This window comes from Papaver somniferum, unplaced genomic scaffold (assembly GCF_003573695.1).
Source record: "Papaver somniferum cultivar HN1 unplaced genomic scaffold, ASM357369v1 unplaced-scaffold_158, whole genome shotgun sequence".
Taxonomy (NCBI): Eukaryota; Viridiplantae; Streptophyta; class Magnoliopsida; order Ranunculales; family Papaveraceae; genus Papaver; species Papaver somniferum.
This window is the reverse complement of record NW_020625264.1, coordinates 195,326-208,411: the sequence shown is the minus strand read 5'-3', so window position 1 is coordinate 208,411 and position 13,086 is coordinate 195,326. Positions and strand designations below refer to the sequence as shown.

Genomic DNA, 13,086 nt, shown 5'->3' with positions numbered 1-13,086 from the left:
GAAATTAATAATCACCCTAGAAGCAAAGCCTTGGTACAATACCTATAGCATTGGATTGTTTTTTTCCACTTATCAAATTTTTCATTAAGGTCCAGCAGCGGTCAAGTTTGGATGAAAGGAATTTGCCAAGCACTCGCTTTTCTTGGATCTTATGATGCAACATGCCCATTAGTGTTACTTTTTTTCTTACTTGGAAAAGTATCTTGCCAATCTAATTAAGCTTCTAAAAACATATTTCATAAAAAAATTAACGCTCACTCAAACTTAGTGGTAAGTTTGGTAAGTGATGTTTATAGGTAGTAGTAAATTTTGTTTTCGAAGGTGGATGTGGTGCTAGTTCAGGAATAGAGATTTTTGAAACTCATTATAAGAAATGATGATTTTATTCGTGATCGTAGTAGGAATTAAATTTCAGTTATGTTTTCTACCCTACACTTTCCCAATATTTTCTTTTAAATTGTTAACGTAGTCATGGTTCCCGAATTACAGTAGGTTTCCCGAATATTGTAGATTTTGACATCTTTTCTTTAGAGATCAAAACACAGTAAGTTTTGGCTTCCTTTTTTCGAACTTGTTATATTTCAAAACCAATCACACGTTACCAACTGTCCTCGTTAAAACGCTCGTTTCATAAAACTCAAAAAAGATTTATTTTGGTCAATTGAAAGCGAGAGTTTCTTCACCGTTCAACATGTGAGTTTTATTTGTCTAGGCCTTCAAGTTTTTAGATTTTGCGGCCACTTAATTTACAAAAATGTTGTTCTTAGCTTCAATCAAAGAGTAGAATTTGTATATGCTGGTCTTCTCTAGGAATAAAAATGAGCTTTCAACTCTTCGAGCATCATAAGACGATGCTTGAGGTCGTATATATGTTACTATGTAGGATGTTGCCTCCTTCCATTAGTCTCTCCTGAGGACGGTCAAAACATGATGAAGAGAAGCTATTTACAAGTCTTCTGAAATAGTGCTTTTTTTCTCTTTCCTTCTCTCCTCTCTCTACAGAAACTCTCTATCCAAAAAAAACTCATATCTTTGCAGCCTCCTCTTGCTCAGCTCTGGTCTTTTGACCGGATCTGAGCAGATTTTCTTAGTTAGTCTAATTAATTTCTTGGGTTCACTCGGCTTCATGTATTTCAACCTGTTTCTCTTCTGTTTTCTTCCTTAGTCCAGAGCTTCATCAGTTTTGAAGATGGGTGTTTTTGTTGAGTTGCTAGTTTTGGCAACGGAAAATGGGTCATTTGTCCAAATATTTTAAATCACGGTTCAAATGGACGAGTAAAAAATAGTTTGGGTGAAATGGACAAATTTTTTTTAGCAAGGATGAAATTGGATTCATCCTAGCTTAAATTTAAAACATACAAGGATAAAACTGGATACATCATGTGTAAATTAAAAGTAAGAAAAAGTATTTGAAAATTGGCAGGATGAAACCGGTTACATCCTGTCTATTTTTAAAATTTTGGCTATTTAAACAATATCAAAATAATTTTTGACCATTTAAACAGTATCAAAATCTAACTGTCCATTTCACCCAGAAATTATAGATTTTGGTCTTATTAACCAATTTTGTGTTTTGGCAATCCAACCTGCTCACCGAAAATCAAAGTCCTCCATGTTTTCTTGTGTTATTTTACCTTGGGGTTTCTTTCATAGAGACATATTCTTTACAGTGTTGGGTTGGATGGTCCTATTGATTGAGGTGGTGGTGATGGTGGCAAGATCTATATTTCCTTACTGATTATTTTTCTCCATCCATTTATGAAGTTTTCTTTGGGATTTCTCTTGTAATACAAAGATGGGTCTTCGTGGAGATAATGATTTTAGTTGATTTTCTTATCAATCCATTTATTTTAGTTGATCTATATTTTTCTTCATGCATTTATAATGAAGAGAGATAATCTCTCAAATCTCCCCGAAAGATATCGGGAGATTTGGGGCACCATCTTTAGGAGTGTACCGATTTAAAGTTAATGGATGTTTTATCTTTTACGGTTTTTTATATAACCCGACCAAGTTGGTACCCTTGTTAGCATCCATCTCGTGATTTTCTCAAATTAGGGTGTGGTTTTGAGACCCTCATCAAACGCCATTTCATCGTCTCCATGCGTCCAAAAACAGACTCCCAAATTAAATTGAAGGTTCAACTTAATTTTCACTTTTCGCACAAACATATAATACCACTCTTCTCAAACTTCAGGTTGAAAAGAAATTAGCTTTTAAAAACATTTCAATCCCAAGATCTAATTGTAAGAAAGTCTTAAATTAATTATTTTGTTTTTGTTTTTCATTCGTTTTTGGAAAACAAGGAAACCGCCATAAGTTCTAATTGTTTTTTTTAATCTATTTATAGTTCTACCTATTTCAAGCCAAAGAATTGGTGGAATTTGAAACGAAATCGCATGTTCTCTGCTTTAATTGAATAGGGCAAGTAGTGGAGATTTGTTGTTTATAATCTGGAAATCGATATCACCAGGGATACATAGTAACTGTATTTTCGAAATTTAATTAGAAACACGTTCCTAATGTATTTATGACCTATATATATCTAGGTTACTTTCTTGTACATAGCTTTTGAAAGCTTCTGAAGAAGATGGGGAAATCAAGTTTTGGAACCCAAGCAAATGCTTTGTTTCTGAAAAACATTGTATTTCAGGTAAATAACACAGGAAAATTATTCTGAAAGGATCAATATCAATTTTGCATCTTTTTTTCCCATTAATTTCTGATTTTCTTAGGATTTTGTAATTTTGATTGGCTTTGCAGCAAAGAAATCTTGCGGAAAATGTTAGGCTTATTCTATTCCCTGTTCTTTTATGTGCTGGGATTTTGGTGGCGCAATTCGTAGCCTCAAAATTGAGAAACATTCATGCGGATGGCAAGCATAATCCGATGTCGATAGTTTTCGGTACTTCTGACGCTGTACTAACACCTGAAAAGATCCCTGCATTTTTGCAAATACCTCTTCCTGAAGCTCGTGCAGTGAGAACCGGGTTTATTCCATATCAAGACTTGCCTGATAAATCATGTAAAGCAACAGGTTCCTGTCCAGTAACAATACTTGTTACAGGGAAGAATGAATCTCTTGGGAAAAGTATATCTCAAGCACTCCTCTTTATTACAGTTTTTGTTTTTCTTTTAAGGACATATATATATATTTGTTTGTATTACTAATCTAATGTGTTATCAGGTGTCATAAAGAACCTATTCAATAGTGCACATTTGAGCTTTTCTCCGCGGGTTAGTCTTGTTTTGGTTTTTAATTTGTTTCATCGTTACGGTAACATATCGATTTGATTCAATAGAAATGATTATATTAGATTCAAAATGTGTAGGACAAGTTTTTAGCTTTTTAATATTGGTATTAAGTTCACTTATTAGAATTGAAACTGACTTTGTAATTTATGTCGATTTTGCAAACTTTCAGAGGCAAGTTTCCTTGAATTCTTCAACTCCTATTGATACAAATGATCTTCTCATGGTTAGTTTTTCTCTCTCATTCTCTTTACCGTTAGGATGAAAACTGTGGATTGAGAAAATAAATGATTTATTGGATTCAAATTAATTAGACAAGACTGAAATTTATTGGTTTCAAAGATTTTAATGTTGGGTTTATTGACTACGATCATCATGTTGATTTTTGTAATTTGCAGGGGGAACGGGAACATATACCTAGTTACATAAGAGCTGTCAAAAAGATGATTTCAAAGTACGAAGTAATTAAACCCCAGTGCAAACATAAAGCTAAAGTTCTTATTCTTCTCAAAACGGCGTCCGTTAATGATACAGCAGGTAGGCTTATTGTATCCGAGATCTACTGCTCCTTTTTGTTTATCACCTTATTTCACTTTCTCAAGTGTTTGCTTACCTTAGTAAATTGTGAAATGCCTAGTAGCTTAAAGATCTTTGACATGATGTTCCCGATTCCACAATAGGTTAAGGTTTCTTTAGTGTGGTAGATCTGTGTTGGTTACTATTTACTAATGTTATGCTTTTACACTTAAAGATGGATTAACCCGCCCTGCGTAGTCTGAACTATTTTATTTTATCAAAAATCTTGAGATAGTGTAACCATTTATGTGAATCTAATTGTTTCAGTTGTAGATATATACGGTGTTAATACGTGTCATTAGTACTATGAACTATGACGTGGTTGACTGTCTTAATCTGTGGTCAATCTCTTATTTTATTGATGTTATTTATGCATGATGATGCTTAACTGTTATTATTCTTGAACTGGAAGCAGAGGTAACGTGTGCTCCAGGTTTAGGCCTTTGGCGCAATAACTCTTTGTTGGTAAATGATGAGCTCTTTAAGGGCTATGCGGAAGGAAATTCAGAAAATGAAGCTAACGAGATCCTTGGAGGTAGGCCTTAAAAGTTAAAATATGTTTCTTTGTTTAACGTTAAATATCCTTCTAGTATATATGAGTCACGTGTAGCTATGGAATTATTGTTGCAGCTTATGATTTCTTAAACACCGATGAGACTAACTTCAATTTGAGTATCTGGTATAACTCGACATATGACAAGCATTCTACGTTACTACGTGCTGTGAATATGGTAAGCATCACAATTCACAATCTCACAAATGTTTTCTGTCTTTTAGTCTCAATTCATGCATTTATTCATCTCATTGTCTAATGTCTTTTTTTTCTTCTTTTGTTAACACGCCCACCCCCTGCTAGTTTCATTTGCATTGATTTGTTTTTTTCCTTCAATAATACAAATCCTCACACTTTCAGTACTTGGTTAAGCTAGTTGTGTATGAACCACATTTTACTTCAACCCATTGAAATACATGTACATGCATACATGCATGCAATAATCATTCCAAGTGGTGTAGCATCTTCTACACTCCTTTGTACAAATGGAAATATCATGGTTCCTCTTCCATTAAACCCATGTCGTCCTTGAGGACTTGGTATTTATGTGTATGTTATATACTACTAGCTTGGCAGTGCCTTTTATCTATTTAAAAGACTAGCAGTTATGTGCATTAGATTGTTAAAAGAGTATTTAGTTGTTGAAATCTTTTACTTGTATTACTTGTTAAAGTTACAGGGTGTTTATTTAATTATATCAAATTTTCAAAAAAATCGATATAAAGTTTTCTCTTCCAAGGTGAATGTGCATACTTTATGTAGTGATTTTTGGGAACATAACCTCTAGAAAACTTTTTTTTGTAGAAGGAAATGGTTTGTAATCTTTCTTTCTAATTGAAGATATGTTGCTACAATTCCTGAAAGGGGCAATGGGCACTAAAACTTCATGATATTTTTCTCTTAGTCTTAGCTCTTTCTGATATTTGGGCCTTTTTGCAAATAATTTCTGCCCTAAATGTCTTGATGATGCATTGTTCTTGCTAACTGTTTGTTTTTTGTTTTTTGTTTTAATATTATCATATGTGTCTACTCAAATGGTTGTTGTTGTTTTTCTTTTGTATATGTGTGTGTATCTGTGTCTGAATGATATGTATTTGGTTTACTACTTCATAATATTCTACATGTTTAATAGGCTTCCAATGCGTATCTCAAATTCTTGAATGGCACGGGTATAAAGATGCTATTAGATTTTGTGGAAGGTATGCCCATGCCTCCTCAGAATGACTTGGCAGGCGGCTTGGATTCATTCATTGGTGGTTCTCTTCCACTCTTCTTCACATGGGTCATCTTGCAGCTTTTTCCTGTAAGTAGGTCTAACCTTGACTTTCTACATTACAAGTGCTGTAGTTGTGTTTTCAAAAACCTGTTGATATAGACAGGTAAGTATGAAAATCTTATTCCTGAAATGTTACAAGTTCTCAAAGAGAATGGGTCATATAACAACCTCGCTTTAAGAGTAGTACATCCCCTTAAATAATATTCAGAAGGACGGGAGAAAACACTCGTAAAAGAAATAAAATAAATAACCAAAGAATAATAATACATTGCAAAATAAATTAACAGTCCGGCATCCCTTCTTATAGTTGGCATCCCTTGGTACCATATCACAGGTGAAAGTAACATGCACAAGATGATTACAAATTTCATCTACTACTCATTTAGTATTAACATATCCATTGCGGTCATAATTTTTCCCACCACCAATGGTGATTTGACTTAAAGTTCTAGGTAAAGCTTTTCCTTGCACGTGCAATGCACTTTGCTGTTTTTGATTCTCTTTGCACCAATGTATAGTACTACACGAACTCACACGCCTCAACTGTGCTTTGTTCTCTTACCCGAATTGGGGCACTTGTATGACAATTTGGTTGTTGATGGTTCACACATATCTATACTCATCAAATAATTTGTTGGTCAGCCATCAGAAGCTAAACTTAGATTATTTATTAAATAAATAATTCGTTAAAATTATAATTTATGTGTTTGTTACAATGTGCCTCTTGATGAAGGTTATAGTGACAACCCTGGTTTATGAGAAGCAGCAAAATTTAAGGATGATGATGAAAATGCATGGACTTGGAGATGGTCCTTACTGGATGATAACATATTTATATTTTCTTATCCTTTCTTTTGCCTACATGTTATGTCTTATGGTATCCGGTAATCTCATAGGTAAGAAATTTCACATTTCATTCGAATTTTGTTGCTTTAGTTCACGTCCTATGCGCTCAAGAATGTCACTAATTGAAAAAGCAATAATCTCCTTTTCAGGGATGTCGATCTTCAAATTTACTGAACTGAGCGTACAATTTGCATTCTATTTCATATACATAAACCTACAGATTTCTTTTGGTTTTCTATTGGCGACAGCATTTTCAAATGTTAAGACAGCTACAGGTCTGTACCCTCCTACCCCCCTTGCATTCTATTCCTCGTATTATATAACATATTTGAATTTGGTGTCACAGTAATTGCACACATGTATGTATTTGGATCGGGACTCATTGCAACGTTTGTATTCAAGAGTCTCGTCGAATCCACATCGTTTTCAAGTGAGTTGATCTAATTTAGGTAGTAACAGAAGGAGGGAGAAATTAGTAAACTAATAAATGACTAATATTCTCTTCTTCGCATTATCTTATATACATATACATCCTTACTGTACAATGTATGCTACACTTGTTTCTTAGGAATTTATACTTCCATTAATGTGGTCTAGAATCATCTTATTACATCTTATGGTATTCCCTAACTATATTCGAATGATCTTATGTTGTTATAGGAGGTTGGATTGTCATATTAGAGATGTGTCCTGCCTTTTCTCTATATCGTGGGCTTTATGAATTCCAAGACTACTCCCAAAGAACATCTTATGTAGGTCATCTCGTTAAAATGAGTTGGAAGGATGTGAATGATGGTGAGGATGGGATGAGAGGAGTCTTTCTTCTCATGATCGTAGAGTGGTTTGTAATACTTATTGTTTCCTATTATTTGGATCAAGTTGTATCCGCAGGTAGTGGTGTTAGAAAGCATCCACTGTTTTTCCTAAATAAATCGAAGAAGCCACCGGCTTCTTATCAGCAACCAACTACCCAGACACAGCAGCCAAACATTCATGTTGAAATTGAAAAACCTGATGTTTCCCAAGAGGTGAGTCTGTTCCTTCACAAGCACTGCATACATTGCTCATTCTTGATGCATTAAGATCTAAAAGGTTGGAATGTGTTGATAAATCCATGAATCGATATTTATTAGCTTCCAGATTTATAGTAACTCAAAGCCACCTATATTAGCAGTGTAGACTAATATTTTGCATCGAGTCAAAATCTAAGTTCTTTGGCTTAAGCTGTGGCCTATAGATCGGATTCTCATTGTCTCCAGAAGTTTTCTTGTCATTTATCTTCTATCCTCTGTTACTTATGATAATGTTATACTTTGTGCAGAGGGAAAAGGTAAAAGAGTTAATGCTGAAAAATGATACAAGTCATTCCATCGTCTGTGATACACTCAAAAAAGTTTATCCAAGTAGAGATGGTAACCCTGAAAAATTGGCAGTAAGAGGGTTGTCTCTTGCTTTGGAGCGAGGGGAATGTTTTGGTATGCTCGGTCCTAATGGTGCTGGTAAAACCTCTTTCATTAGTATGGTGAGTTTTCAGCATTGTGGATAAGTTAACATTCAGAGGCTTCATTTATTCTTCTCCAGTACCCCTGCAAACATAGAAAAAAATAGAACTACCGTGTGTTTACAGCCTCACAACAATTAATGGTTTGACTCTCAGATGATTGGGCTCACTAAACCAACCTCTGGCGTGGCATTAGTTAATGGATTGGACTTAGCAACTGAGATGGACGAAATATATTCCAGCATGGGTGTGTGCCCCCAACATGAGTATGCAACTATCCTTTTCTTAATTTTCTTTGTTGAGGCACTTTGTGTTATGTATTACCAGTACTGTGAAAAAGGATAGCAATTGATTTTGTTTTACGGACAACAACAGCCTGCTCTGGGAATGCTTAACAGCTAGAGAGCACCTTTTATTTTATGGTAGACTGAAGAACCTCAAAAATTCAGCCTTAACGGAGGTAAGTTTTTTTATTTGTGAGCAAAATCGTTGGTTCTCTTTTTCGTTTCTTACTACCCATTTACTTGTACCAGCACCATTACCTACCATCATCTTGGAAGCATTTTGATTTTTTCTTCCTTTTGTTTTCATTCTCTTACTGTAGGCAGTGGAAGAATCTCTAAAGAGTGTGAACCTATTTCATGGAGGTGTTGCCGATAAACAAGCTCAAACTTATAGTGGTGGGATGAAGAGGCGGCTTAGTGTTGCCATTTCGTTGATTGGGGATCCTAAGGTTTTGATTTTCATCTGTTCTTATTTGTTGTTTGGTTGTGCGCTGTTCATCATGAAAAGCTCATGGTGTGATAGGGAACTTAAAATGATCAGCAACTTGTATTTATTAGTTTCAAGTCTTGGATAATCACATGGTTTAGTCTTCTTCTTAGTGAACACGAGTAACTAATTAGTGAATTCTTCAAGCTAGGTTGTTTTGACCTCTTCATGCAGTTTTCAGCTTTCATATCATTCAGTATTTTTATGTTAGTCTTGTTTTCGTCGTGAAAGGTGGTTTATATGGATGAACCTAGTACGGGACTGGATCCAGCTTCAAGAAACCAGTTGTGGAATATCGTGAAACGTGCAAAGAAAGACCGGGCTATTATTCTTACCAGTAATTAAACTTAAATCCAAGAGTTTTACTAATTTTACTACCACTACTGTTTTGTATAAAATTGCTGAAGATAAATACTTGATGGTTTCAGCTCATTCAATGGAAGAGGCGGAAGCACTATGTGACCGGTTGGGCATCTTTGCAGACGGAAGCTTGCAGTGCATAGGAAATCCGAAAGAGGTAAGATTAAGATTATCTTACATTTCTTCGTCTACTCTGTTTATTTACTCTTTGTCATCCTTACTCAATACATTTTTTTTCCGGTTCAACCCAAATAGAAACACAACTAAGAAACTTCCCATAAAAGTAACTTCTTTAGTCGAAAATCATCCTTCGGGTTGATGCTGACAAAAATCATCACAATTTCTCCCAATTGATTTACAATTTCTAATTTCAATTCCTGAAATTCGTTATAAATGCCAGCTAAAAGCGAGATATGGAGGATCATATGTGTTTACAATGACAACATCTGTGAGCCTAGAAAATGAAGTGGAGAACTTGGTACGTCAATTTTCTTCAAATGCAAACAAAATCTACCACCTGTCCGGCACCCAAAAGTTTGAAATTCCTAAGAAAGATGTAAGGATTGGAGACGTTTTCCGAGCAGTTGAAAATGCAAAGTCGAGGTTCACGATCAATGCATGGGGTCTGACTGATACCACCTTGGAGGATGTTTTCATCAAGGTAGCTCAAGCCGCACTTGCATCAACATCCACCATGTAGTAGTTGTAAAAGCTTCTCCTAGTCTGAATTAAAATCATTGAGGTTAGCCAAACTGTTCAAATTGTTTGTAAATGTAATTGATAGTTACATTCTGTAGAGAACCTTCTTTCCGTAGGTACATCTGATAGAAAAAATAATTTTTCAGTATAGAGCTTCTATACTTTCTCCATGTATCTCCCTGGTTCTCAGTTGTTTTATGATAGTTTTATCAACCTCCCCAAAAAGTAAAATAGCTAAAGTTTGAGGGAAAACAAAAGCGTCAACGGATTAATCTTTGTGCATCTTCTACAAATTGAGAGAAATTCAGTTTCCAAGTACATTTCTGTTTCTGCTTGAGCATGTTCTGATATTATGCCCTTTTCCCTGACATAAGCTGCAGATGTGAATCCTTCTATTACTACCTTCAGAAGATATTAAACCTATCTTTGATTCAACAACTGGTTTCACTGTTTCCTCTCCTGCTATTATGTCCACTTCGACCACAGGTTCGAAAATTTCGCAGAGCTTTAATACTTCTTGTCTTGATTTCACTTGACCTCAACTTGTAGCAGGTTTTTCGGTTATGTCCTCTTTCTCCACAAAGCCCGCATTTGAATTTTCTAACTAGTGATCCATCCTTAAGAAATTCTGGACAGTAATGTCTTCTATGGCCTTCCCTTTCGCAGTTACTGCAGTAAAATCTTGCATATGAATGATCTTAAACAAGAAAGCAAGAAGTACCTTTCATTGCAAGGCTTCTCTTGCGACGATTTTCAGGATCATGGAAGAAAGCTTTCACAGAATCAGATGCCCTCTTCCTTGCTTCAGCAGTCCCTTTAGCTTTCTGCAATGCAAAAAATTAGTAATTCATATGTGATGAAGTTATGTAATTGTTCTTCAACCAGATTATGTTCAGATGTTAAGGTTTAACAGCAAGCATCAGAAATGTTCTGGCATCCCAGACCTTGATTGAAGCCACTCTCTGAGCATGAAGCTTTGGATCTCGATGGAGAATCTTCATTCGTTTAGTATGTAGCTCCGGAAAATCCATAGCTACACCCAAACTTTCATTTCTACTTCCTTCCAAGATCTAATCATATTTCAACCACACATAAAAGATTAATTGCTAAAATGAAAAGGAGACACAAGATTTTACATGGTTCGATCCATAATGGGATCTACATCCATGGTTCTTAACTATAAATTTTGGGGTTTACATAAGACTTCATTAATGAATTTTGGAGCTCTAGATCTAGTTTTTGAGAAGAAGATGAAGTTAGAGAAAATAAAGTCTGATCCCTTTCTCTCTCTTGTTTTTTTCCTTTAAGTACTAGAGAGCAGAGGTGAATTTACAAGTATATCTTTTGCTTACTAATTAAGCTAACTAAGATAAGATACCATGTAGATTATCCTAGGGATGTTATACTACTCCGGTTTTCATTTGGCGTCACATGTCGAACATGGTTTTTGGTATCTACATTTTGCCCTTTTTTTCCTTGAGTATTGCTTTAAGAGCGATCCTTAAGGAAAAATTCGTTTTGGTGTGGCTCCTGGAGCAAGAAGGGTGGTGCTTGATTTTTATATGTGATATTGTTCTATGATCTGTAATATTTTGAAAAAGGCTGTGGAAAAACATATCAAGTTCACTTGGTGGTTCATAGGTAGCGGTTCACGCTTTGTTTCCGTTAAAATGAACGGAAATATTTTTTTGATTTTTATATGTGATATTGTTCTATGATCTGTAATCTTTCTAATGAGCCATCATTTGTCTAGTTTTGACCTGAATTGAAGGTTCAAAAAGAAAAAAACAATTTTTTGCCGAAAATCTTAGGTAGCGGTTCACGCTTTGTTTCCGTTAAAATGAACCGAAATATTTTTTTGATTTTATATGTGATATTGTTCTATGATCTGTAATCTTTCTAATGAGCCATCATTTGTCTAGTTTTGACCTGAATTGAAGGTTCAAAAAGAAAAAAACAATTTTTTGCCGAAAATCTTAGGTAGCGGTTCACGCTTTGTTTCCGTTAAAATGCACCGAAATATTTTTTTGATTTTATATGTGATATTGTTCTATGATCTGTAATCTTTCTAATGAGCCATCATTTGTCTAGTTTTGACCTGAATTGAAGGTTCAAAAAGAAAAAAACAATTTTTTGCCGAAAAGCTTAGGTAGCGGTTCACGCTTTGTTTCCGTTAAAATGAACCGAAATATTTTTTTTGATTTTTATATCTGATATTGTTCTATGATCTGTAAGATTTCTAATGAGCCATCATTTGTCTAGTTTTGACCTCAATTGAAGGTTCAAAAAGCAAAAACATTTTTTTGCTGAAAAGCGTAGGTAGCGGTTCACGCTTTGTTTCCGTTAAAATGAACCGAAATATTTTTTTGATTTTATATGTGATATTGTTCTATGATCTGTAATCTTTCTAATGAGCCATCATTTGTCCAGTTCTGACCTCAATTGAAGGTTCAAAAAGCAAAAACAATTTTTTGCCGAAAAGCGTAGGTAACGGTTCACACATTGTTTCCGTTAAAATGAAACGAAATATTTTTTTGATTTTTATATGTGATATTGTTCTATGATTTGTAATCTTTCTAATGAGCCATCGTTTGTTCAGTTCTGACCTCAATTGAAGGTTCAAAAACCAAAAAAAAAATTTGCCGAAAAGCGTAGGTAGCGATTCACGCTTTGTTTCCGTTAAAATGACCCGGAATATTTTTTTTATTTTTATATGTGATATTGTTCTATGATCTGTAAGCTTTCTAATGAGCCATCATTTTTCTAGTTTTGACCTGAATTGAAGGTTCAAAAAGCAAAAACATTTTTTTGCTTCAACGGATCATAGAACAATATCAGATATAATGTTTAGGTATAATGTTTAGTATCAGGTTTATTCGAAAACCCGTTACAAACTTCTCTTCCTACTCACTGCTATCAATGTCAATTATATTTCTTCCCCGAATCACTCAGTCAAGGAGAAATTTCAGCTAGCTTCAGTCAAAACCCTAAACCAAAAGAGTAATTACAGCATTAGCAACAGTCGATTTTAAGTTTATACCGTGGAATCAACCAAAAACAAATCATCGATTCAAACCCTAAACAGTTCTCATCTCAAAAACCTAACTATGGCAGGAGCTCAAAATAACATGGTTCTTGATTTGGCTACTGAATTTAAGAATGCTACTCTTGAGTTAGGGGATGCGTCTGAACCAATTTTTCATCATCACGAAGGCGATGTAGTAGAAGAAGAAGGTGAATCTCAATGGGATA

At 34.8% G+C, this 13,086-nt stretch overlaps 1 protein-coding gene across 7 annotated transcripts; it reads left to right on the top strand.

The window, feature by feature from the left end:
• Positions 1-2,189: 2,189 nt before the first annotated feature.
• Positions 2,190-10,733, top strand: LOC113337241 (ABC transporter A family member 7-like). Of its 7 annotated transcripts, none has more exons than XR_003354143.1 (20): positions 2,190-2,653; positions 2,764-3,091; positions 3,188-3,237; positions 3,425-3,478; positions 3,651-3,789; positions 4,244-4,363; positions 4,459-4,559; positions 5,514-5,684; positions 6,391-6,778; positions 6,850-6,933; positions 7,164-7,531; positions 7,825-8,025; positions 8,161-8,270; positions 8,380-8,464; positions 8,609-8,737; positions 9,007-9,112; positions 9,204-9,292; positions 9,536-9,877; positions 10,215-10,320; positions 10,501-10,733. XR_003354143.1 is itself a non-coding variant. In XM_026582952.1 (20 exons), exons 3-20 carry the CDS (start codon positions 2,591-2,593, stop codon positions 9,833-9,835), a joined length of 2,886 nt encoding a protein of 961 aa, XP_026438737.1. In that variant the 5' UTR covers positions 2,222-2,246; positions 2,351-2,424; positions 2,550-2,590; the 3' UTR covers positions 9,836-10,086. The 7 variants fall into 7 exon arrangements, 5 of the variants coding, with proteins under 5 accessions (XP_026438736.1, XP_026438735.1, XP_026438739.1 ...); XR_003354144.1 differs by having other exon boundaries at positions 10,209-10,320; XM_026582952.1 differs by lacking the exons at positions 10,215-10,320; positions 10,501-10,733 and having other exon boundaries at positions 2,222-2,246; positions 2,351-2,424; positions 2,550-2,653; positions 9,536-10,086.
• The last annotated feature ends 2,353 nt before the right edge of the window (positions 10,734-13,086 follow it).

Bases quoted from the DNA above. Each gene is read 5' to 3' on its own strand.
- LOC113337241 (XM_026582951.1), top strand. From the start codon at position 2,591: ATGGGGAAATCAAGTTTTGGAACCCAAGCAAATGCTTTGTTTCTGAAA. The intron at 4,560-5,513 runs GTAAGCATCACA...CATGTTTAATAG, and splicing joins TACTACGTGCTGTGAATATG to GCTTCCAATGCGTATCTCAA. The intron at 5,685-6,390 runs GTAAGTAGGTCT...CTCTTGATGAAG, and splicing joins TCATCTTGCAGCTTTTTCCT to GTTATAGTGACAACCCTGGT.